The sequence below is a fragment of the Portunus trituberculatus genome, chromosome 41, assembly GCF_017591435.1.
Source record: "Portunus trituberculatus isolate SZX2019 chromosome 41, ASM1759143v1, whole genome shotgun sequence".
Lineage (NCBI taxonomy): Eukaryota > Metazoa > Arthropoda > Malacostraca > Decapoda > Portunidae > Portunus > Portunus trituberculatus.
The window spans coordinates 1308226-1332114 of NC_059295.1; the positions used below are offsets into that span (position 1 = coordinate 1308226).

General features: G+C 37.5%; 1 protein-coding gene across 6 annotated transcripts in view; it reads right to left on the bottom strand.

Annotated features, from left to right (window-relative positions):
* Positions 1-23889, bottom strand: part of LOC123517165 (fat-like cadherin-related tumor suppressor homolog) — a gene marked incomplete at its 5' end in the record, with an annotated part of 296558 nt that overhangs the window by 102281 nt on the left and 170388 nt on the right. For all 6 annotated transcript variants that reach the window (XR_006678412.1, XM_045277149.1, XM_045277152.1 and 3 more), the window contains 2 exon segments: positions 20959-21173; positions 21330-21518. Coding sequence is in view for 5 of the 6 variants with exons in the window: in XM_045277149.1 (XP_045133084.1) it covers positions 20959-21173; positions 21330-21518 (404 nt within the window).

Below are 23889 nucleotides of genomic sequence, written 5' to 3' on the forward strand. Positions count from 1 at the left end.
TTCATTAGGTACAGACAGGTCAGAGATGATTTGAGTAAGGTTAAAAAAAAAAAGTAAAAGGCAGGCAGAGATAAAACTAGCTAGAGCTGGGAGTAAAGATCCCCAAAAATTATATAGTTATTACAAGATCAGTCATAAAATAAATAAGGATAGGATTGGACCACTCAGAAAAGATGGTGTAGTAGTGGATCAAAATGAAGACATAGTAGAATTATTGAATGAACAATTTTCTTCAGTATTTACTAGGGAAAGAATAGGAAATCCTGTTACAAACAGTGCGACGAGTAGTTTAAGAACTTTAGAAAATATTGATATAAACCCGGGAATTATTAGGAAATTTATTCTTAAACTAGACGATAGGAAAGCTAGTGGTCCTGATGAGCTACATGCCAGAGTACTTAGGGAGGGTGTAGACAGTATTTCTGAAGCACTTAAGTTAATCTTTGAAAGATCCCTTAGGTTTGCTGAGATACCTCAGGACTGGAAGTTAGCTAATGTTACTCCAATATTTAAAAAAGGTGGGAAGGATGATGCGAATAATTATAGACCGATCAGTTTAACTAGTATAGTATGTAAGATACTAGAGAAAATCATTAAGGGTAGTATTTGGGAGCATTTAAATGAGAATAGATTAATTAGAGATACCCAACATGGCTTTAGATCAGGGAGGTCCTGTCTTACAAATTTGCTCGATATCTTAAAATATATTACCAAGGAGTTAGATGATGGAAATAGCATAGATGTTATATATCTAGATTTTAGCAAGGCGTTTGATAAGGTACCGCATAGGAGGCTAGTGTACAAATTGAGACTACATGGGATAGGGGGTAGGTTAGTTGATTGGATTAGTGAATGGCTTTCTGATAGGAAACAGAGAGTAGTATTAAATGGGGCAATGTCTGAGTGGAAGGAAGTGGTTAGTGGGTACCCCAAGGATCAGTGCTAGGACCTCTTCTTTTCTTGGTGTACATTAACGATTTAGATATAGGAATTAGTAGCAAAGTATCAAAGTTTGCAGATGATACTAAGATAGCATGTGCAGTACAGGGTGAAAAGGACAATTACAGAATACAACGAGACCTGGACAGGCTGATAGCATGGGCAGACAGGTGGCAGATGGAGTTTAATTCTAAAAAGTGTCAGGTTATGTATTTAGGTAAAGACAACACAAATTTTAACTATGAGATGGAGGGATGTTGGCTAGAGGCAGTAGAGGAAGGAAAGGATTTAGGAGTAGTGATAGACAGGACTACAAAATTTTCAAAGCAATGTTTAGAAGCAAGAAATAGGGCAAATAGGATCCTGGGTTTTATAAATAGAAATGTTAGTTATAAAAGTAAGGAAGTGGTGCGTAGCTTATATAATTCCTATGTTAGGCCCCATTTAGAGTATTGCATACAGGCCTGGTCACCCCACTATAGGCAGGATATCAACATGTTAGAAGCAGTTCAGAGAAGAGCAACTAGGATGATACCAGCATTAAAGTGCCTGGAGTATAGAGATAGATTAAAGGAATTAAACATGTTTTCATTTGAGAGGAGATGTATAAGAGGGATATGATAGAGTTATTTAAAATGTTCTCAGATACAAACTACATAGATGTGAGATCTTTCTTTACCTTAGAGGAGGAAATAGGACTAGAAATCATGGCAGGAAGATTAGAAAGCAAGGCTGCAGGTTAGATATAAGAAAATATTTCTTTAGTCATAGGGTGGTAGACTTCTGGAATGTATTGCCAGAGACGGTTGTAAATAGCACTAGTTTGACAATGTTTAAAAACAGATTAGATAAGCACTTAAATTTATTAGATTTATAATTATGTATAGCACTGCATGATAGTTTTTATAAGAAATATACTATAGTTAAACAAGACATGATCCCCATGTATGGGGACCACAAACTGTAGAGGATTTCGCTGCAGGACTTAGCCCTGTTAATGGGCCAAATATTTAGAATTAGTATATAATGTATTGTGTACTTGTAAGTGTATCTTTAAGTACTGAAGACGAGGTCGCTGTGCGGCTGATACAGGATAAACTAGATGGGCCCTGGTGGCCCTTTATTATCCTATTATTTATGTTATGTTATGTTATATGTTAGACATATGATATATTTGTTTGTGATTTGGCAAAGGCAGAATAAACTGGGATTGGGAAATCAGCCATTTTCATCTTTCCACCACAGCATTCTTGACTGTTGTGCTATAGTAAACTCTGTCAAGTATCTGATCTATATGTCAATGTTGGCAATATAAAGATATTCCTTAAATCTCTCATATTAATTATATTCATATATAAACAGTAAACTCTGCTTAAGATGGAACCAAATAAGTCACACACACACACAAACACACACACAAAAAGCAGATGGAAGAAGGAATCGTTAAAGCCATGAAAGAAAAGGAGAAGCTGAAAGATCTAGTAAACAAGGAAGAGGAAAGAGTACAAAACGTGATTAAAGAAGAAGTACAAGTATGGAGAGTCCAAGATAAGAAAGATAAGGCCAATTTTCAGGAGGTGATTCAAGAAAAACTTAAAGAAAAAGAAGAAAATATGACAAGCAAAATGATAGGAGTCCTCAAGACAAAAGAAAATCTAGTTAGAGAAATTGCAGAAAAAAAGAAGAGTGTAGTCGTATTTGGAATAAAAGAAAAAAAAAATAAAATATAGACCAAAAAGAGAAAAAGAAGAAATGAAATCAGTCAAAGACCTACTGAAGAATCTAAACGACGAAGATAGGCAGAACTTTGAAGAGGAAGTAGAAGAAAAAAACAGAATGGGACCATATCAAGAAGGAAAAACGAGACCAATTAAAATACTACTAAAATCACAAGCAGCAACAGAAGAAATATTATATAGAACAACAAAACTTAGAGAAACAGAAGGCTGCAAGGATATCTATATAAAGAAAAATAGAAATGAGGAAGAAAGGAAGAGATACAATGAACTGGCAGTAGCAGTAAGGGAAAAAAATAATGAAATGTCAGAAGAGGAAAAAAAGGCATTTTTTTGGAGAATTCTAGGAGACAGGATAAGGAAGTAGTATATAAACGAGATGAAAGAGAAAAAAGTGGAACAAGTTTAACTAAAAATGATAGAGGCAAGAGACTAAAAATGATGTATACAAACATAGACGGGGTTTTATCAAGTAAATTAGAATTAAGAGATTACATAAAGAAAGAAAATCCAGATATTGTATTTCTGGCTGAAACAAAACTAAATGAGGCAATCAAAATAGACTTGGATAATAGGTATAATGTATGGAGAAGAGACAGAGTGGGTAAAGGAGGAGGAGGAGTCATGATAATGTTAAGGAAGGAGATAGTGATAAACCAAGTGGAATGTGGGGAAGGAAAAGCAGAAGTATTGTATGTTAAGATGCATATTAATAAAAAAGAGTTAACAATCATTGTAACATATGTGCCACCAAAAACAAATTCATGGACCAATCAAGAATATAGACATGATAGATGACACAATAAGAAGTCTAACGAGAATTGTTAAAGAAAGGAAAAAAGTTATATTAGTAGGAGATTTCAACTGTAAAAAAGTGGACTGGGAAAATTATGAAAGTGGTATGGGGGAAAAAGCCTGGGGAGAAAGATTCTTGAACCTAATGATAGACAATATGATGGACCAGAGAGTAAAGGAATGCACAAGATTCAGAGGAAACGACGAGCCGGCGAGATTGAACCTAGTTTTTACAAGGGCTATACAAATGAATGATGATATAAGATATAAGTGCCCATTGGGAAAGAGTGACCATGTAATATTAGAAACAGATATAGAAGAGGGAAAGGAAGATAGAGACGATTCATACAAAGGAGACCGACTAAATTACAGAAAGGCTGATAATGAGAATTTCAGGAACTATTTTAAAAATCTAAACTGGGAGGAGATGGAAAACTCAGAGACGATGCAAGAGAAGTATAACTTATTTTTGGAAATATATAAAACAGGAGTCAGGGAATATGTCCCAAAATATAGACCTAAAGAAGGAAAGAAAGATTGGTTTAATGCAAGGTGTGCTAGGACAAAGGAGAAAAGAGATGGAGCATGGAAAAGGTGGAGGAGAAATAGAAATCCAACAAATAAGGAAAACTTCAAGGCAGCGAGAAATTAATATGTTAAGGTGAGGAAGGAAGAGGAAAAGAACTTTGAAAAGGACATTGTCGAAAAATGTAAGGAGCAACCAAAATTGTTCTATAAATTCATAAATGGAAAAATTAGAAAAAGAGAAACAATAGAAAGGTTAAAAGGAGAGAACGGGATGGTGGAAGACCCAAAAACTATGGCAGAACTATTAAATAATAAATTCCAGGAGGTCTTTACTAAGGAATCTAAATTTGAAAGGCCACAGGGTAATAGAGAGACAGTCTATATGAAAGAGATTAAAGTAACCAAGCTTGAAATAAAAGAATTAATGAAGGAACTGGATGAAGACAAGGCAATGGGACCAGATGAAGTCTCAGGCAGAATACTGAAAAAATGTAGGGAAGAACTAGCAAGTCCTATATACAACATCATAAAATGCTCAATAGAAAATGGAACAGTACCAGTAGAATGCAAAATAGCTGAGGTGGTTCCCATATATAAGAGTGGAAGGAAGGAAGAACCTTTAAATTACAGACCGGTATCACTAACTAGTGTAATATGCAAGATATGTGAAAGAATAGTAAAGAAACAATGGATCGAGTTCCTTGAAGACAACAAATTAATATCAAATAGCCAATTTGGTTTTAGGAAAAGATGGTCTTGTGTAACTAATTCACTGAGTTTCTATTCTAGAATATTTGATAGAGTACAAGAGAAAGAAGGATGGGTTGACTGTATTTATTTGGATTTAAAAAAGGCATTTGACAAAGTGCCACATGCAAGATCACTATGGAAGTTAGAGGAGAAGGGTGGCTTAAAAGAAAACACATTGAGATGGATAGAAAATTATTTGAGGGGGAGAGAAATAAGGACGGTAGTTAAAGATATGAAGTCCAAGTGGAGAGCAGTAGAAAGCGGAGTGCCACAACGGTCAGTATTGGCACCAATACTTTTCCTCATTTATATTAACGACATGCCAGAAGGAGTGAACAGCTACATAAATCTGTTTGCAGATGATACGAAACTGTGCAGAGTTATAAAGCAAAAAGAGGATTGTGAAATACTGCAAGAAGAACTAAATAAGATATGGGAATGGAGTAAGAAGTGGGAAATGGAATTCAATGTGAACAAAAGCCTTGTCATGGAAATGGGAAAGAGTGAAAGACGACCCGTGGGAATCTATAAGATGGGAGATGGAGTAGAACTGCAGAAAGTAAAGAAGGAAAAGGACTTAGGAGTGAAGATGGAAGAAAATAATCAACCAGTAAGCCATATTGATAGAATTTTTAGAGAAACATATAATTTGCTAATAAATATTGGAGTAGCATTTCACCACATGGACAAAGAAATGATGAAGAAATTGATAAGTACTTTAATAAGACCCAGATTGGAATATGCAGGAGTAGTGTGGACCCCTCATAAAAAAAAAAAAAAAAAACACATAAGGAAATTGGAGAGACTACAAAAAATGGCTACAAGAAGGGTTCCAGAATTTGAAGGGATGACATATGAGGAGAGACTAAAGGCTATGGATCTACCAACCCTGGAACAAAGAAGGGAGAGAGGAGACCTGATACAAGTTTTTAAATTGATCAACGGAATGGACCAAGTGGATAATGAGAAACTGATCCTAAGAGAAGAATATGACATTCGAAGCACAAGATCGCATAGTAAAAAGCTGAGAAAAGGAAGATGTCTGAGAGATGTTAAAAAATATAGTTTCCCGCAAAGATGTATTGAGACGTGGAACAGTTTAAATGAAGGAGTAATGTCTGCAACGAATGTGCACACTTTTAAAGTAAGATTGGATAAGTGTAGATGTGGAGACGGGGCCACACAAGCATAAACCCCAGGCCCTGTAAAACTACAACTAGGTAAATACATCATTGTGAAATACTGCAAGAAGACCTAAATAAGATCTGGGAATGGAGTAAGAAGTGGGAAATGGAATTCAATGTGAACAAAAGCCATGTCATGGAAATGGGAAAGAGTGAAAGACGACCAGTGGGAATCTATAAGATGGGAGATGGAGTAGAACTGGAGAAAGTCAAAAAGGAAAAGGACTTCCGGAGTGACGATGGAAGAAAATAATCAACCAGTAAGCCATATTGATAGAATTTTTAGAGAAACATATAATTTGCTAAGGAATATTGGAGTAGCATTTCACTACATGGACAAAGAAATGATGAAGAAATTAATAAGTACTATAATAAGACCCAGATTGGAATATGCAGGAGTAGTGTGGACCCCTCATAAAAAAGAAACACATAAGGAAATTGGAGAGGCTACAAAAAATAGCTACAAGAATGGTTCCAGAATTTGAAGGGATGACATATGAGGAGAGACAGACTAAAGGCTATGGATCTACCAACCCTAGAACAAAGAAGGGAGAGAGGAGACCTGATACAAGTTTTTAAATTGATCAACGGAATGGACCAAGTGGATAATAAGAAACTGATCCTGAGAGAAGAATATGACATCCGAAGCACAAGATCGCATAGGTAAAAGCTGAGAAAAGGAAGATGTCTGAGAGATATTAAAAATATAGTTTCCCGCAGAGATGTATTGAGACGTGGAACAGTTTAAATGAAGAAGTAGTGTCTGCAATGAGTGTGCACACTTTTAAAGTAAGATTGGATAAGTGTAGATATGGAGACGGGGCCACACAAGCATAAAGCCCAGGCGCTGTAAAACTACAACTAGGTAAATACACACACATACTAATTACAAAAAACAGATGGAAGAAGGACTAGGTAAAGCCGAGAAAGAAAAAGAGAAGCTGAAAGATCTAGTAAACAAGGAAGAGGAAAGAGTACAGAACGTTATTAAAAAAGAAGTACAAGCATGGAGAGTCCAAGATAAGAAAGATAAAGCTGATTTTCAGGAGGTGATTCAAGAACAACTTAAAGAAAAACAAGAAAATATGACAAGCAAAATGATAGGAGTCCTCAAGACAAAAGAAAATTTAGTTAGAGAAATTGCAGAAAAAAAGAAGAGTGTAGTCGTATTTGGAATAAAAGAGAAAAAACAAAATATAGACCAAAAAGAAAAAAAGAAGAAATGAAATCAGTCAAAGACATACTGAAGAATCTAAACGACGAAGATACGCAGAACTTGGAAGAGGAAGCAGAAGAAATAAACAGAATGGGACCATATCAAGAAGGAAAAATGAGACCAATGAAAATACTACTAAAATCACAAGCAGCAACAGAAGAAATATTATATAGAACAACAAAACTTAGAGAAACAGAAGGCTGCAAGGATATCTATATAAAGAAAAATAGAAATGAGGAAGAAAGGAAGAGATACAATGAACTGGCAGCAGCAGTAAGGGAAAAGAATAATGAAAGGTCAGAAGAGGAAAAAGGCATTTTTTTGGAGAATTCTAGGAGACAGGATAAGGAAATGGTATATGAATGAGAAGGAAGAGAAAAAAGTGGAACGAGTTTAACTAAAAATGATAAAGGCAAAAGACTAAAAATGATGTATAAGAACAAAGACAGGGTTTTATCAAGTAAACTAAAATTAAGAGATTACATAAAGAAAGAAAATCCAGATATTATATGCCTGACTGAAACAAAACTAAATAAGGCAATCAAAATAGACTTGGATAATAGGTATAATGTATGGAGAAGAGACAGAGTGGGTAAAGGAGGAGGAGGAGTCATGATTATGTTAAGAAGGAGATAGTGATAAACGAAATGGAATGTGGGGAAGGAAAAGCAGAAGTATTGTATATTAAGATGCATATTAATAAAAAAGAGTTAACAATCATTGTAACATATGTGCCACCAAAAACAAATTCATGAACCAATCAAGAATATAAAGACATGATAGATGACACAATAAGGAGTCTAACAAGAATCGTTAAAGAAAGGAGAAAAGTGATATTAGTAGATTTCAACTGTAAAGAAGTGGACTGGGAAAATTATGAAAGTGGTATGGGGAAGAAGCCTGGGAGAAAGATTCTTGAACCTAATGATAGACAATATGATGGACCAGAGAGTAAAGGAATGCACAAGATTCAGAGGAAATGACGAGCCAGCGAGATTGGACCTAGTTTTTACAAGGGGTATACAAATGAATGATGATATAAGATATAAGTGCCCATTGAGAAAGAGTGACCATGCAATATTAGAAATAGATATAGAAGAGAGAAAGGAAGATAGAGACGATTCATACAAAGGAGACCGACTAAATTACAGAAAGGCTGATAATGAAAATCTCAAGAACTATTTTAAAAACATAGACTGGGAGGAGATGGAAAACTCAGAGACAATGCAAGACATATATAACTTATTTTTGGAAATATACAAAACAGGAGTCAGGGAATATGTCCCAAAATATAGACCTAAAGAAGAAGGAAAGAAAGATTGGTTTAATGCAAGGTATGCCAATGCAAAGGAGAAAAGAGATGGAGCATGGAAAAGGTGGAGGAGAAATAGGAATCCAGCAAATAAGGAAAACTTGAAAGCAGCGAAAAATGAATGTGTTAAGGTGAGGAAGGAAGAGGAAAAGAACTTTGAAAAAGACACTGTCGAAAAACGTAAGGAGCAACCAAAATTGTTCTATAGATTCATAAATGGAAAAATTAGGCAAAAAGAAAAAATAGAAAGGTTAAAAGGAGAAAATGGGATGGTGGAAGACCCAAAAAGTATGACAGAACTATTAAATAAAAAATTCCAGGAGGTCTTTACTAAGGAATCCAAATTTGAGAGTCCACAGAGTAATAGAGAGACAATCTATATGAAAGAGATTAAAGTAACCAAGCTTGAAATAAAAGAGTTAATGAAGGAACTGGATGAAGAGAAGACAATGGGACCAGATGAAGTCTCAGGCAGAATACTGAAATAATGTAGGGAAGAACTAGCAAGTCCTATATACAACATCATAAAATGCTCAATAGAAAATGGAACAGTACCAGTAGAATGAAAAAGAGCTGAGGTGGTTCCCATATATATGTGCGGAAGGAAGAAAGACCCTTTAAATTACAGTCCATTATCACTAACTAGTGTAATATGCAAGAGGTGTGAAAGAATAATAAAAAAACAATGGATCAAATTCCTTGAAGACAACAAATTAATATCAAATAGCCAATTTGGTTTTAGAAAAAGACGGTCTTGTGTAACTAATTTATTGAGTTTCTATTCTAGAATAGTTGATAGAGTACAAGAGAAAGAGGGATGGGTTGACTGTATTTATTTGGATATAAAAAAGGCGTTTGACAAAGTGCCACATGCAAGATTACTGTGGAAGTTAGAGGAGAAGGGTGGCTTAAAAGGAAGCACATTGAGATGGATAGAAAATTATTTGAAGGGGAGAGAAATAAGGACGGTAGTTAAAGATATGAAGTCCAAGTGGAGAGCAGTAGAAAGCGGAGTGCCACAGGGGTCAGTATTGGCACCACTACTTTTCCTCATTTATATTAACGACATGCCAGAAGGAATGAACAGCTACATAAATCTGTTTGCGGACGATACAAAACTGTGCAGAGTTATAAAGCAAAAGGAGGATTGTGAAATACTGCAAGAAGACCTAAATAAGTTCTGGGAATGGAGTAAGAAGTCGGTAATGGAATTCAATGTGAACAAAAGCCATGTCATGGAAATGGGAAAGAGTGAAAGACGACCTGTGGGAATCTATAAGATGGAGATGGAGTAGAACTGGAGAGTCAAACAGGAAAAGGACTTAGGAGTGACGATGGAAGAAAACAATCAACCAGTAAGCCATATTGATAGAATTTTTAGAGAACAATATAATTTGCTAAGGAATATTAGAGTAGCATTTCACTACATGGACAAAGAAATGATGAAGAAGTTGATAAGTACTATAATAAGACCCAGATTGGAATATGCAGTAGTGTGGACCCCTCATAAAAAGAAACACATAAGGAAATTGGAGAGGCTACAAAAAATAGCTACAAGAATGGTTCCAGAATTTGAAGGGATGACATATGAGGAGAGACTATAAAGGCTATGGATCTACCAACCCTGGAACAATGAAGGGAGAGAGGAGACCTGATACAAGTTTATAAATTGATCAACGGAATGGACCAAGTGGATAATGAGAAACTGATCCTGAGAGAAGAATATGACATCCGAAGCACAAGATTGCAGATTGCATAGTAAAAAGCTGAGAAAAGGAAGATGTCTGAGAGATATTACAAAATATAGTTTCCCGCTGAGATGTATTGAGACGTGGAACCGTTTGGATGAAGAAGTAGTGTCTGCAAAGAGTGTGCATACTTTTAAAGTAAGATTGGATAAGTGTTGATATGTAGACGGGGCCACACGAGTATAAAGCTCAGGCCCTGTAAAACTACAACTAGGTAAATACAACTAGGTAAATACACACACATACAAGCTGAGGAAGGAAAGATGTGTAAGAGATACTAAAAAGTATAGTTTCCAGCAAAGATGTGTTGAGACGTGGAACAGTTTGAATGAAGTAGTAGTATCTGCAACGAGTGTGCATAGCTTTAAAGAAAGATTGGATAAGTGTAGATATGGAGACGGGGCCACACGAGCATAAAGCCCATGCCCTGTAAAACTACAACTAGGTAAATACACACACACACATTTGATAAAGTGCCAAATGCAAGGTTACTGTGGAAATTAGAGAAGGGTGGCTTAAAAGGAAGCATATTGAGATGAATGGAAAATTATTTAAGGGGGAGAGAAATAAGGACAGTAGTCAAAGATATGAAGTCCACGTGGAGAGCAGTAGAAAGCGGAGTGCCGCAGGGGTCAGTATTGGTGCCAATACTTTTTCTCATATATATAAAAGACATGCCAGAACGAGTGAACAGCTACATAAATCTGTTTGCGGACAATGCGAAGCTGTGCAGAGTTATAAAGCAAAAAGAGGATTGTGAAATACTGCAGGAAGACCTAAATAAGATCTGGGAATGAAGTAAAAAATGGGAGATGGAATTCAATGTGGACAAAAGCCATGTCATGGAAATGGGAGAGTGAAAGACAACCAGTGGGAATCTATAAGATGGGAGATGGAGTAGAACTGGAGAAAGTAAAAAAGGAAAAGGATTTGGGAGTGACGGTGGAAGAAAATAATCAACTGGTAAGCCATATTGATAGAATTTTCAGAGATATAATTTGCTAAGGAATATTGGAATAGCATTTCACTACATGGACAAAGAAATGATGAAAAAATTGATAAGTACTATAATAAGAACAAGATTGAAATATGCAGGAGTAGTGTGGACCCCCATAAAAAGAAACACATAAGGAAGCTACAAAAAATGGCTACAAGAATGGTTCCAGAATTTGAAGGGATGACATATGAAGAGAGACTAAAGCCTATGGATCTACCAACCCTGGAACAGAAAAGAGAGAGAGGGGATCTGATACAAGTTTATAAATTGATTAACGGAATGGATCAAGTGGATAATGAAAAATTGATCCTGAGAGAAGAATATGACATTCGAAGCACAAGATTGCATGGTAAAAACCTGAGGAAGGGAAGATGTCTAAGAGATGTTAAAAAATATAGTTTCCTATAAAGATGTGTTGAGATGAGGAACAGTTTGAGTGAAGATGTGGTATCAGGAACGAGTGTGCATAGCTTTAAAGAAAAATTGTATAAGTGCAGATATGGAGACGGGGCCACACATGCGTAAAGCCCAGGCTCTGTAAAACTACAACTAGGTAAATACACACACACACAGAGTTATAAAGCAAAAAGAGGATTGTGAAATACTGCAAGAAGACCTAAATAAGATATGGGAATGGAGCAAAAAGTGGGAAATGGAATTCAATGTGAACAAAAGCCATGTCATGGAAATGGGAAAGAGTGAAAGACGACCCATGGGAATCTATAAGATGGGAGATGGAGTAGAACTGGAGAAAGTAAAAAAGGAAAAGGACTTAGGAGTGACGATGGAAGAAAACAATCAACCAGTAAGCCATATTGATAGAATTTTTAGAGAAATATATAATTTGCTAAGGAATATTGGAGTAGCATTTCACCACATGGACAAAGAAATGATGAAGAAATTGATAAGTACGTGTACTTTAATAAGACCCAGATTGGAATATGCAGGAGTAGTGTGGACCCCTTATAAAAAGAAACACATAAGGAAATTGGAGAGACTACAAAAAATGGCTACAAGAATGGTTCCAGAATTTGAAGGGATGACATATGAGGAGAGACTAAAGGCTATGGATCTACCAACCCTGGAACAAAGAAGGGAGAGAGGAGACCTGATACAAGTTTTTAAATTGATCAACGGAATGGACCAAGTGGATAATGAGAAACTGATCCTGAGAGAAGAATATGACATTCGAAGCACAAGATTGCATAGTAAAACGCTGAAAAAAGGAAGATGTCTGAGAGATGTTAAAAAATATAGTTTCCCGCAAAGATGTATTGAGACGTGGAACAGTTTAAATGAAAAAGTAGTGTCTGCAACGAGTGTGCATACTTTTAAAGTAAGATTGGATAAGTGTAGATATGGAGACGGGGCCACACGAGCATAAAGCTCAGGCCCTGTAAAACTACAACTAGGTAAATACACACATACACACACACCGCGTGGTGTAGTGGTTAGCACGCTTGCCACAATCGCGAAGGCCTGGATTTGAGTGCTGAGGAGCGGTGAGGCAAATGGGCAAGTCTTTTACTGTGTAGCCCCCGATTCACCTAGCAGTAAATAGGTACAGGATGTAACTCAAGGGGTTGTGGTCACACTTTCCCGGTGTGTGGAATGTGCTGTGGTCTCAGTTCTACCCGAAGATCGGTCCATGAGCTCTGACATCGCTCCGTAATGGGTAGACTGGTTGGGTGACCAGTAGGCGACTGTGGTGAATTACACAATGAAGAACAAGGAAACAATAGAAAAAATAATTAAAGTTGAGAAGACATACCAAGCAGAGGGAAATGTGTGAAAAAATAAAAGAAAGCTTCAAAACTAAGTTCACTGTAGAAGATGATTTTACAGAACCAAATAGGGCACTGCATTCCCAAGGATTACAGGAAATCACAGTGCACAAAGAGGATATTGGAAGATTATTACATAATTTGGATGTCAGAAAAGCAATGGGGCCGGATGGTGTATTAGGCTGGGTGCTAAAAGAATGTAAAGAGCAACTGTTGGAACCAATTTGGGAAATAATTACGAGTTCACTAAATTAAGGGAAAGTTCCACTAGAATGGAAGAAAGCCAACATAATACAGTGGCCCCTCTACATACAAGATTAATTCGTTCCCAGATCGAGCTCGTATCTAGAATTTCTCGTATCGAACGAATTTTCCCCATTAGAAATAACAGAAAACCAATTCATCCATTCCTGGCCTCCCAAAATCATCCAAGTTAACCCTAAATAATTATAAAACACATCTTCCAATTACTAAAAACATATTCAAATAGTAATTGAACATAATAATACAGTAATAAGATAAATAAGATGATATTAACAAAATAAAATGCGAGTTTATTATGAGCACTTACCATGGAGGAAGTCGGCGGTGTCTAAAGAAGGTGTATGTGTGGTGGTGGAGTGAGGGAGTGCAAGAGACTGTTGATGATACGTAAGCACTTACACATAAAATTAAAGTTAATTTTAAATGAACGATGATAACCGATTGTACTGCTTTACAGGATCACTCACACGAACACCACGCTCAAGTTTGTCTATTATCTCCTGCTTTATTTCCATTGACATCATCCTCTTTTTTTTCTCAGAGGACACCTTTTCATTTCCTTTTTTAGAACTCATGGTTAGGGTCACAAAAAAAAGTAACAAAAAGGAGATAAAGTAAGTCCTTGTTATATGGTAGTTCTTTATCCGGTAAATTCACAGTTACGGTATTTAGAAATTACTACCCTCGATTCAATACATGGTAAGAAAAATTCACAGATACGGTGTCCGCTCATGTCATCCACGAGGGCTCAGTGCAGGGGGAGCAGGGATGATGAGGTCATCCATGCCACACCTCCACGCCACTCACAGTACTGACTTTAACTTGACCACCCTTGGAGCCTGTTATCTCTTCCCCTCCCCCACCAACTTTTTTTTTTTCTTAACTGCATTACATATTACATGCATTACTAATTAGATGAATAAATGAAATATTAAAGAAAGGGTCTATTGTAAGCACAAATATATTCATAATAATTATGGTAAACAATAGTCATAATACAAAGAAAAATTAAGTTCACACCATTCATAATGTTAGCATAAATATTCAATATTTGTTATTGAATATAATCCACTTAATCATAACATAAACAACAAAGGAAAATAGGTAATATAGTCCTAATGAAAAAATAAAACTACATATCATTCATGTGGTCAGTTTCATTAGCTTTCTGTTTTGACCTTTGCATGACTTATGTTTTTTTCTTATTTGTCTTAATGTTATTATTTAGATTCCTAATTCTAAAGTACACAGATATTTTGGCAAAAAATTATATGACATCATCAGTGAAAATGAGTTGGGGCTGAAACTGAAGTAGGTTTATACCTAAATAACACCGGTAATGCTTTCGCTTCACAGGTAAGCTATATAGTACTATAAGCAGTACAAAGGCATACAATAATCATTTAGAAAATTCATCAATTTAACCTACCTTGAGGTAAATTAAGGGATGGAACTGTGGCATCTGTCAGTAGCCTATGACTCTTGGGTGTCTCAGTGCCTAAGAGGCGATGCTTTAAATCATCCTCGTAGTCAGACCTTGTAAAATGCATGGAACATATCACTGCATTGTCTACATTGAACACATCACCTCAGGAACAAGCTTGAATCCACTGCTGTCTGCGATTTTTTTTCCATGGGAAACTTGAAATACTTAATGCCTAAACCTGCTGTTTTTCTTTACATGTTATTGTATCCAAACACTGAGCAATTGTTCGGCATGTTTAGTTGTGGAGAGTTTGATGAACACTCCAGCTAGCCCAGTGTCCACAAACGATATGTAAACAACAGGAAACCTCAGGCGTCAGGCCAAAGTGACTGAATGTCCCACCAAAAAGTCAGCTGTCAGTGAGCACTGAGCTGGGGTGGCACGGGAAGTGTGACGTGGATGATGTCACAACAACAATCAGTCTCTTCACGCATTTCCCATTGAACACAAGTGAAATCCTTACGTGTGTTTTTTGTGGATATTATCACAACGCACAGTGACACACCCATAATGGCCCCAAAACTTTACATTTTTTTTTTCTATATATATGACTATTTTCATGTATTTTCATTTCTGTAAGGGTGACTTTTGATGTGCTGGAATGCATTCCCTATTATTACATGTTATAATGGGTTCAGTATAAGGTAATTTCGATTTGCAGTAAGGTTTTCAAGAACGCATATGTACCATATAATGAGGACTTACTGTATATTCATACTAATTATGGCAAAGAATTAAAGCCTACTACCAGCGGCAAACCATGCAGCAACTGATAAAGGGCACAGATGGGCCTGGCAAGCCCACTATTAAAGAATGGTGAAAGTCATATAACATCAAGCACGCCTTAGATAACAACAAGACATCTTGGGACGAAGTGAAGTCGTCTACCATGAACTTGGCATGGAATAAAGTATGGCCAGAATGTGCACATGGCTTCCCAGGCTTCACTGAAGACATCATTGTGATCAGAAATGACATAGTAAATCTTTGGCATAGGACTGGCTTCGATGAAGTTGATGATGATGATGTTCAAGATCTTTTGGAAAGCCATGCTGAACCCCTCTCAAGTGATGAACGTATAGAGCTAGACAAGGTATCACAAGAGGCAGAAAAAGAGGGAGACAAGGAAGAACTACTTGGACATCAGAACTCTTAGAGAATGTCTTGGTGGTATCAAAAAAGCTCTGGAAACCCTGAAGGAACGTGACCCAAATCCTGCCAGAAGTAGTAAAGTGTCTCATGACGTAGAGAAAAGTGTCAAGATTTATCAAGAAATCTATGATGAAAAAACAGGAAAAAAAAACAAACAGTCCTCCAACTACTTGTTCTTCAAGTCAGTCAGACATGCCGTCCCTGTCACACCTGCCGACCCTACTACAGCTGGCCCTTCCACATCCGCTGTGGCCGGTTCTACAGTTGGCCCTTCTCCATGTCCTCTTTCTTCAAACCAATGAAATGTGCCGACCCTGCTACTGTTGGCCCTTCCACATATGCTTCTGACAGTGCAGACGACGACATCTTATCCCCATCTGCCCACTCAGCCGAATATGAGTAGGGGCTGAAATCCCTACTGTCCCTTAGCCTCGGTAGGGATATCATCTGATAGAATACATGGCAAGTGAAAGGTAAATAAAAACATTTTCTGTTTATTTCTTTTGTGCAGTACTTTACATTTTTTTTTTTCATGACTACACTCAACCCTCGATTTGCCGGACCTCCATTTGCCGGATTTCGGATTTGCCGGACAAGAGTCTGTGGGGAAAAAAAAAAAAAAAAAAAAAAAAAAGTCCGGGACAAGTCAATTTCAAACTACCGCGCCAGACAAAGTTCGCAAATCGGGCACTATAGATGGCAGCGCGGGCGGACATACACGTCTAGTACTGGACTGTAAACAAGTCTGCCGCGTCACACGAGTGTTGTGCTACCATCAATATATCTACAGTAAGGTAAATGCTAATAAAAAAAACAGTACAGATGTGTGTCGGCGGCATTGGCATGTGTTACGGCCCCACGTGGTGAGATGATGATGATGATGATGATGATGGTCGTCGGAGGTTTTGCCTTTGCCTCGGCACCTCCTGTTACTTCTATTCTTCCTGATCCTGCCTTTCTTTTATTTTTCTTTCTCTTGTCTTCCACATCTGGTGCAAAGTCTCTTTCTTCTCCTCAGTTTTGTTTTTCTGAACAAAAAACGTCTGATTTATTTTCCAACTTCCTGGTACAGCTGGTGCAGGTGCCGAAATGCCGTTAAAGACAACACTATGTTCCCACCGGAAATTTTGCCGTTAAACACGGATTCCGTAAATCGCGTGCCGTTAAAGCGGGGTTCAACCTGTATAGGGTAAAGTCCGGCAAGGGGGTAGACCCCCGGACATTTTCCATTGCCGGACATTTGCCATTCCCGGACAAGCCTTCCCCCCTTTTAGTCCGGCAAATCGAGGGTTGAGTGTATTTTCATGTATTTTAATTTTTGTAGGGGTGACTTTTGACGTGCTGGAACGCATTCCCTATTGTTACATGTTACAATGGGTTCGGTATCCGGTAATTTCAATTTGCAGTAAGGTTTTCAGGAACGCATATGTACCGTATAATGAGGACTTACCGTAAATGTGATAAAAACAACACAACACAAGAGCATGGGATCAGGTCTGTATGGTGGGAAACACATGTGCTGGCTCATGCTGGGTGAGTTCCACCACCCAGCCACCTAGCGGGAGCATCTGAAAGTTCTCATAACTTGGATATTCTCTCGCATGTCGGTCAAGATTTTTGCTCGAAAGACATCTTATGTCTCAAATTTCTCGTAGATAGAGTAGCCCTAATGAGAGGGGCCACTGTACAAATATTTAAAGGAGGAAAGGCAACTGAGCCATTCATTTACAGACTGGTGTCACTTACAAGTGTTATGGAGAAGTTAAAAGAAATAATTATCAAAGAAAAATTGGTTAAACATCTGGAAGAACAAGTCATATCGAACAGACAATTTGGGTTCAGGACAGGATGGTCAGGTGTGCCAAACGTATTAAGCTTCTACTCGAGAGTAATAGAGGGACTGGAAAGCAAAGATGGATGGGTGGACACCGTATACCTGGACATAAAAAAAGGCTTTTGATAAGTCCCTCATGGAAGACTACTTTGGAAACTAGAGAACATAGTAGGACTGCGAGGAATTTTGTTAGAATTGACAAGGGATTATTTGAAGGACAGTGAGATGAGAACTGTGATCAGAGATACATATTCTTTTCAAGGTAAAGTAACAAGTGGAGTGCCACACGGGTCAGTGTTAGCCCACATTATGTTTCAGATTTATGTAAATGACATTCACAATGAGGTAAACAATTATATTAATTCATTTGTTGATGATGCAAAGTTGCTAAGAGTTACTGTTTGCTGTTACAGGAAGATATAAACAAAATCTATGAGTGGAGTAAGTAGGAAGTTGGAGTTCAATGCCAAGAAATGTCACGTAATGGAACTAGGAAAGAGCAAGAGAAGACTGGTATGGAACTATCTGATGGGAGAAGAACAAATAATGAAGACTAAAGAGGAAAAAGATCTGGGAGTGACTATACAGGAAAATGTGAATCCCGAAAAACACATAAGCAAGATATTTGGATTATCATATAAAATGTTGACTAATATAAGAGTGGCATTTCAATTCATGGACAAATATATAATGAAAAAAATTGTCACAAGCACGATAAGTCCAAAGCAGGAATATGCAACTGTGGTGTGGTCTCTGAGCTCTAAAAAAGATACAAGAAGATTAGAATGGATACAGAAGGTTGCTACAAAGATGGTGCCAGAACTAAAGGACCTAACATATGAAGAACGGCTGAAGAAAATGGAACTGCCAGCCTTACAAGATAGAAGAGAATGAGGAGACAATTGACTATGGTAAATACACTGGATCAGTAGATGGAAGAGTCAACAAGGTACAGGGGAGGAAGAAAAACCATTGCTGCTTGACCTAGTATTCACAAAGAAAGCCGAGCTTCCTCCCAGCATACAATACCTTAGTCCAATGGGAAGAAGTGATCATGTAACATTAGAGATACAAATGCAAGAGGAGGATGGGACAGAGATGACTACAAAAAAGAGGGATTAAATTATGCAAAAGCAGATTTTGAAAAAAAATTAGGAAAAATTGAAGGTAAGAGCATTATGAATGGAAGGACAATATGAAATATGAAATATAACAAAGGAGTGAAAACATATGTACTATCAATAAAGCAAAGTATACACACTTGGTAGAATGCCAGATGTACATAAGCTAAAAAGACAAAAGATAAAGCTTGGAAGAAACTCAAAAAGCAGAGAAATGACAATAACAGACATCAGTATAAGAATGTGAGAAATTAATATACTAACATAACAAGAGAGGAAGAAAAAATCTTTGAGAAACATGTGGTGTGAAAAAGCAAAGATGAATCCAAGCTTTTCTACAAATTTATAAATGATAAGATGAAGAAAAAGGAAACCATAGAAAGAATAATTAAAGGAGGGAAGACATACCAAACAGCAAAGGAAATTAGTGAAATAATGAAAGAAATTTTCAAAACTGTGTTCACTGAAGAAGAAGAATTTACAGAACCAAATAGGACATTGCATTTCTGAGGATTGCAGATCATAGTGCACAAAGAAGATATTGGAAGACTACTAGATAATTTGGATGTCAGAAAAGCAATGGGGCTGGATGGTGTATCAGGCTCGGCACTAAAGGAATGCAAAGAGCAGCTGTTAGATCCAATTTGGGATATGGTCACAAGTTCATTAAAAGATGGGAGAGTACCACTAGAATGGAAAAGAGCCAATATAATCCCAATATATAAGGGAGGAAAGTCAACTGAGCCATTAAATTACAGACTGGTGTCACTTACAAGTGTTGTGGGGAAGATATGTGAAATTGGTGTCAAAGAAAAATGGGTTAAATATATGGAAGAAGAACAAGTTATATTGAACAGACAATTTGGGTTCAGGGCAGGAAGGTCATGAGTGTTGAACTTATTAAGTTTCTACTCAAGAGTAATAGAAGGACCAGAGAGCAGAGATGAATGGGTGGACACAGTATACCTGGACATAAAAAGGGCTTTTGATAGAGTCCCTCATAGCAGACTACTTTGGAAGTTAGGAGTGAGAGAAACTTTGTTAGATTTGATAAGTGTTTACTTGAAGGATAGAGAGATGAGAAGTGTGATCAGAGATTCATACTCATCTTGGAGTAATGTAACAAGTGGAGTGCCACAAGGGTCAGTGTTAGCCTCCATTATGTTCCAGGTATATGTAATTGGCATAGAAAATGGGGTAACCAAGTTATATTAATTTGTTTGCTGATGATGCAAAATTGCTAAGAATAATCAAAACCCAAGAGGATTGTTTGCTGCTGCAGGAAGATATAAACAAAATTTACAAGTGGAGTAAGAAGTGGAAGTTAGAGTCAATACCAAGAAATGTCACATAATGGAATTAGGAAAGAGCTAGAGAAGACTATCTGATGGAAGAGTAACAAATAATGAAAACTAGAGGAAAAAGATCTGGGAGTGATTATACAGGAAAATCTGAGCCTCGAAAAATACATAAGTAACATAATTGGAATAGCATATAAAATGTTGGCTAATATTAGAGTGGCATTTCAATACATGGACAGAGATATGATGAAAAAATTATTATGAGCATGATAAGTCCAAAGTTGGAATATGCAGCAGTGGTGTGGTTGAAAAAAGATATAAGAAGATTAGGATGGATCCAGAAGATAGCTACAAAGATGGTGTTGGAACTAAAGGATCTAACATATGATGAAAGATTGAAGGAAATGGGACTGTCAACCTTACATGATAGGAGAGAACAAAGAGACCTAATAACAATATATAAAACAGTAAATGGCATTGAAAAGATAGACATGGAAGACCTGGTGCTGGTGACAGAAGAAGCTAGATGGACAAGAGGACATGTAAAAAAGATTAGGATGAGGCAGTGTGTGAAGTATATTGGAAAATACAGTTTTCCACATAGAATGGTGGAAAAGTGGAATGTATTGAGTGATGAAGTTGTTACAGAACATAATGTGCACAACTTTAGAGAAAAATTAGATAAATGGAGACATGGAGAGAGGACACTATGAGCCCCACTCAAACCCTGTATAATGCAACTAATTAAATACATACACACACACACACACAATGAACTATATATAACAAACAATAATGTGCTACTGCTTACCTGAATAACACTGGCACCTTGCAGTGCATCCTCCCTGACAGTGGCAGTGTATCTGGGTAGTGTAAATACTGGTGCATTGTCATTGATATCAGTAATGGTAAGGTTGACCAGAGCTGTGGCAGACAAGGGTGGTGTACCTCCATCTGTGGCTACTATTGTTGCCACCACCTGTTGTACTCGTTCAAAATCCACCTCACCCCCAATACTGATCACACCTGTAATAAACAGTTTTGAGAAAGTTCTGCAAATTAATAAATAGTATATTACTATCCATAGAGCATTTCTGTCAAGCAAATTATCCTCTTACAGGTTGATTATATAAATAAGTTTGAAAAAAAATAGCAAGTACAAGCATTGTAGGAATCCAATACCGGTCTTGGGATGGATGTGGAGGTACTTCTCCTGAGTAGTGTGTTGGAGAGAATAAGAGATCTCTGCATTGATGCCGATGTCTCTAGAAGTGGCCATTACCCGCAAGATTTCTGTACCTAAAGGTGTGTTCTCCTCTACAGCAATTTCATGTAATTTCCTCACAAACTCCGGTGCATTATCATTTACATCTGTGGAAGAAGAAAGATCACAGGTCACACACCAGCTATTCCATTCCTTAGTTGTATCTGTCACTTAGATTAGATATTAGAATTGTGGGCATGTACATGCACACAAACTATAAGACCACATTTGGAATATGCTGCAGTGTTACGGTCTCCATGTATTAGGAAGAAGAGGGAAAACTGGAATGAAATCAGAGCTGTAACAAAAAAATATTCCAACTCTATACAAAATGCCATACAAAGATAGATTGAAGAAACAGAATTTCCTAACTTAGGAAGAAGGAAGAGAGGCAGGAGATCTGATTATTGTGTATGATATCATGTCAGCAATTGAGAAATTAGACTGCTGGAATCCAGTGCTGATAGATTACAAAAGTGCAAGAGGATAAGACCTGAAGGTGAAGAAAACGCAAGGCCACGTAAACCGATGATTCTACCTCATTCAACACGTGATATTTTGGTAACCATAGCATCTAGAGACTTCTGGTTTTTTGCATTGCAAAGAGAAAGAGTTGTTTGTGGGCAGAACACCATTTGTACTTACTCGTTTATTGAATTTCCAAGTGTAATCAGTATGTGAATACAGGCTATTTTGTGTGTTTCTCGCCAAGCCTGCCGAGTTAGCGCGAGCGAAATGCATGTTAAATATGCATTTGTACTTACCGACACTGTGACAGAACTTTGTATATATAGTAGGAAGGAGGAATTGGCGAATTACCCATGCTTTACTATTGGCAAGCCACATGAACTGTAGTTTCTCTTCTTTTTTTTTTCTTATTTTCTATTTATACCATGTGGCTTTTCACGGGAATTTATGGGCTAAAGGGGTACTTTTTTGGGGTACCTCCTATCTCAAAGCCCACCTGCTAGGAAACCGTTGCCCGGAGTGAGGAAGCCCAACCTACACTCAGACCGTGGACAGGATTCGAACCCGTGCGCTTGGAGACCTCACGGACCCCAAAGCACGCATGGTTCCACTGTACATAACACCTTATGAGCTTTAAAGACCCTGGGGTTCTCAGAATGATACACCAACAATGGTTTGACTTTATAGTTACTACTAGTTTTAGTGCACAGGGCCAAATCACAGATACGCACACCACATTCATATTTAGCAATTATCTTGTGTTTCATATCCATTACGAGACTCTTCTTAAGTTTCTTCTTTTCAGCCTCCTTATTTTTACTTTTGGGAACCATGATCACGAGGTCTTGAGTTCACAAAACTTAAGAAAAAATACACACTGCCGAAGAGCACAGACACATACATGCATAAAGGATGAACAATGATACACAATGCAAATTGAATGTTCGGGTGGATGCGGGTAGCCGAGCGATCACTGCGCCACCTGCTGATGGCTATTCGTATCTTAGAAATATCTTCGTATTTCAAGGCGTAAAGTATATTAAATTTTTCGTCGTATATAAAAAAAAATTGTATGTTGGGGTATTTGTATCTCGAGGTATTACTGTACAGATGCAAGGAGGGAATTCCAGAGTTTACCCGTGAAAGGTAAGAATGATTGAGAGTACTGGTTAAAGTCTTGCATTAGAGAGTTGGACAGAATAGGGATGAGAAGAAGAAAGCCTTGTGCAGCAAGACCACAGGAGAAGGGAAGGCATGCAGTTAGCAAGATCAGAAGAACAGTTCGCATGAAAATAGTGATAAAAGATAGAAAGAGATGCAACATTTCGGCAGTGAGAAAGAGGCTGAAGACAGTTAGTCAGAGGAGGGGAGTTTATGAGATGAAAAGCTTTTCATTCCACCCTATCTAATAAAACTGTGTGACTGGAACCCCCCTAAACATGCGAAGAGTACTCCATACAGGGGTGGATAAGGCTCCTATATAGAGTAAGCAATTGGAGGGGTAAGAAAAACTGGCGGAGATGCCTAAGAACGCCTAACTTCATAGAAGCTGTATAAGCAAGAGATGAGATGTGAAGTTTCCAGTTAAAATTTTGAGTAACGGACAGACTGAGGATATTCAGTGTGGAAGAGGGAGACAGTTGAGTGTCACTGAAGAAGAGGGAATAGTTGTCTGGAAGGTTGTGTCGAGTTGATAGACGGAGGAATTTAGTTTTTGAGGTATTGAAAACTAGTAGATTTTTTTTGCCCCAATCAAAATTCTTAGAAAGATTGGAAGTCAGGCATTCTGTGGCATTCCTGCGTGATCTGTTGTCTTCCTGAAAGGTTGGTCGTCTCTGAAAGGACGTGGAAAGATGTAGGGTGGTATCATTGGCGTAGAAGTGGATAGGGCAAGAAGTTTGGTTAAGAAGGTCATTAATGAATAATAGAAAGAGAGTGGGTGACAGAACAGAACCCTGAGGAACACCACTATTAATAGATTTAGAAAAACGGTGGTCATCTACCACAGCA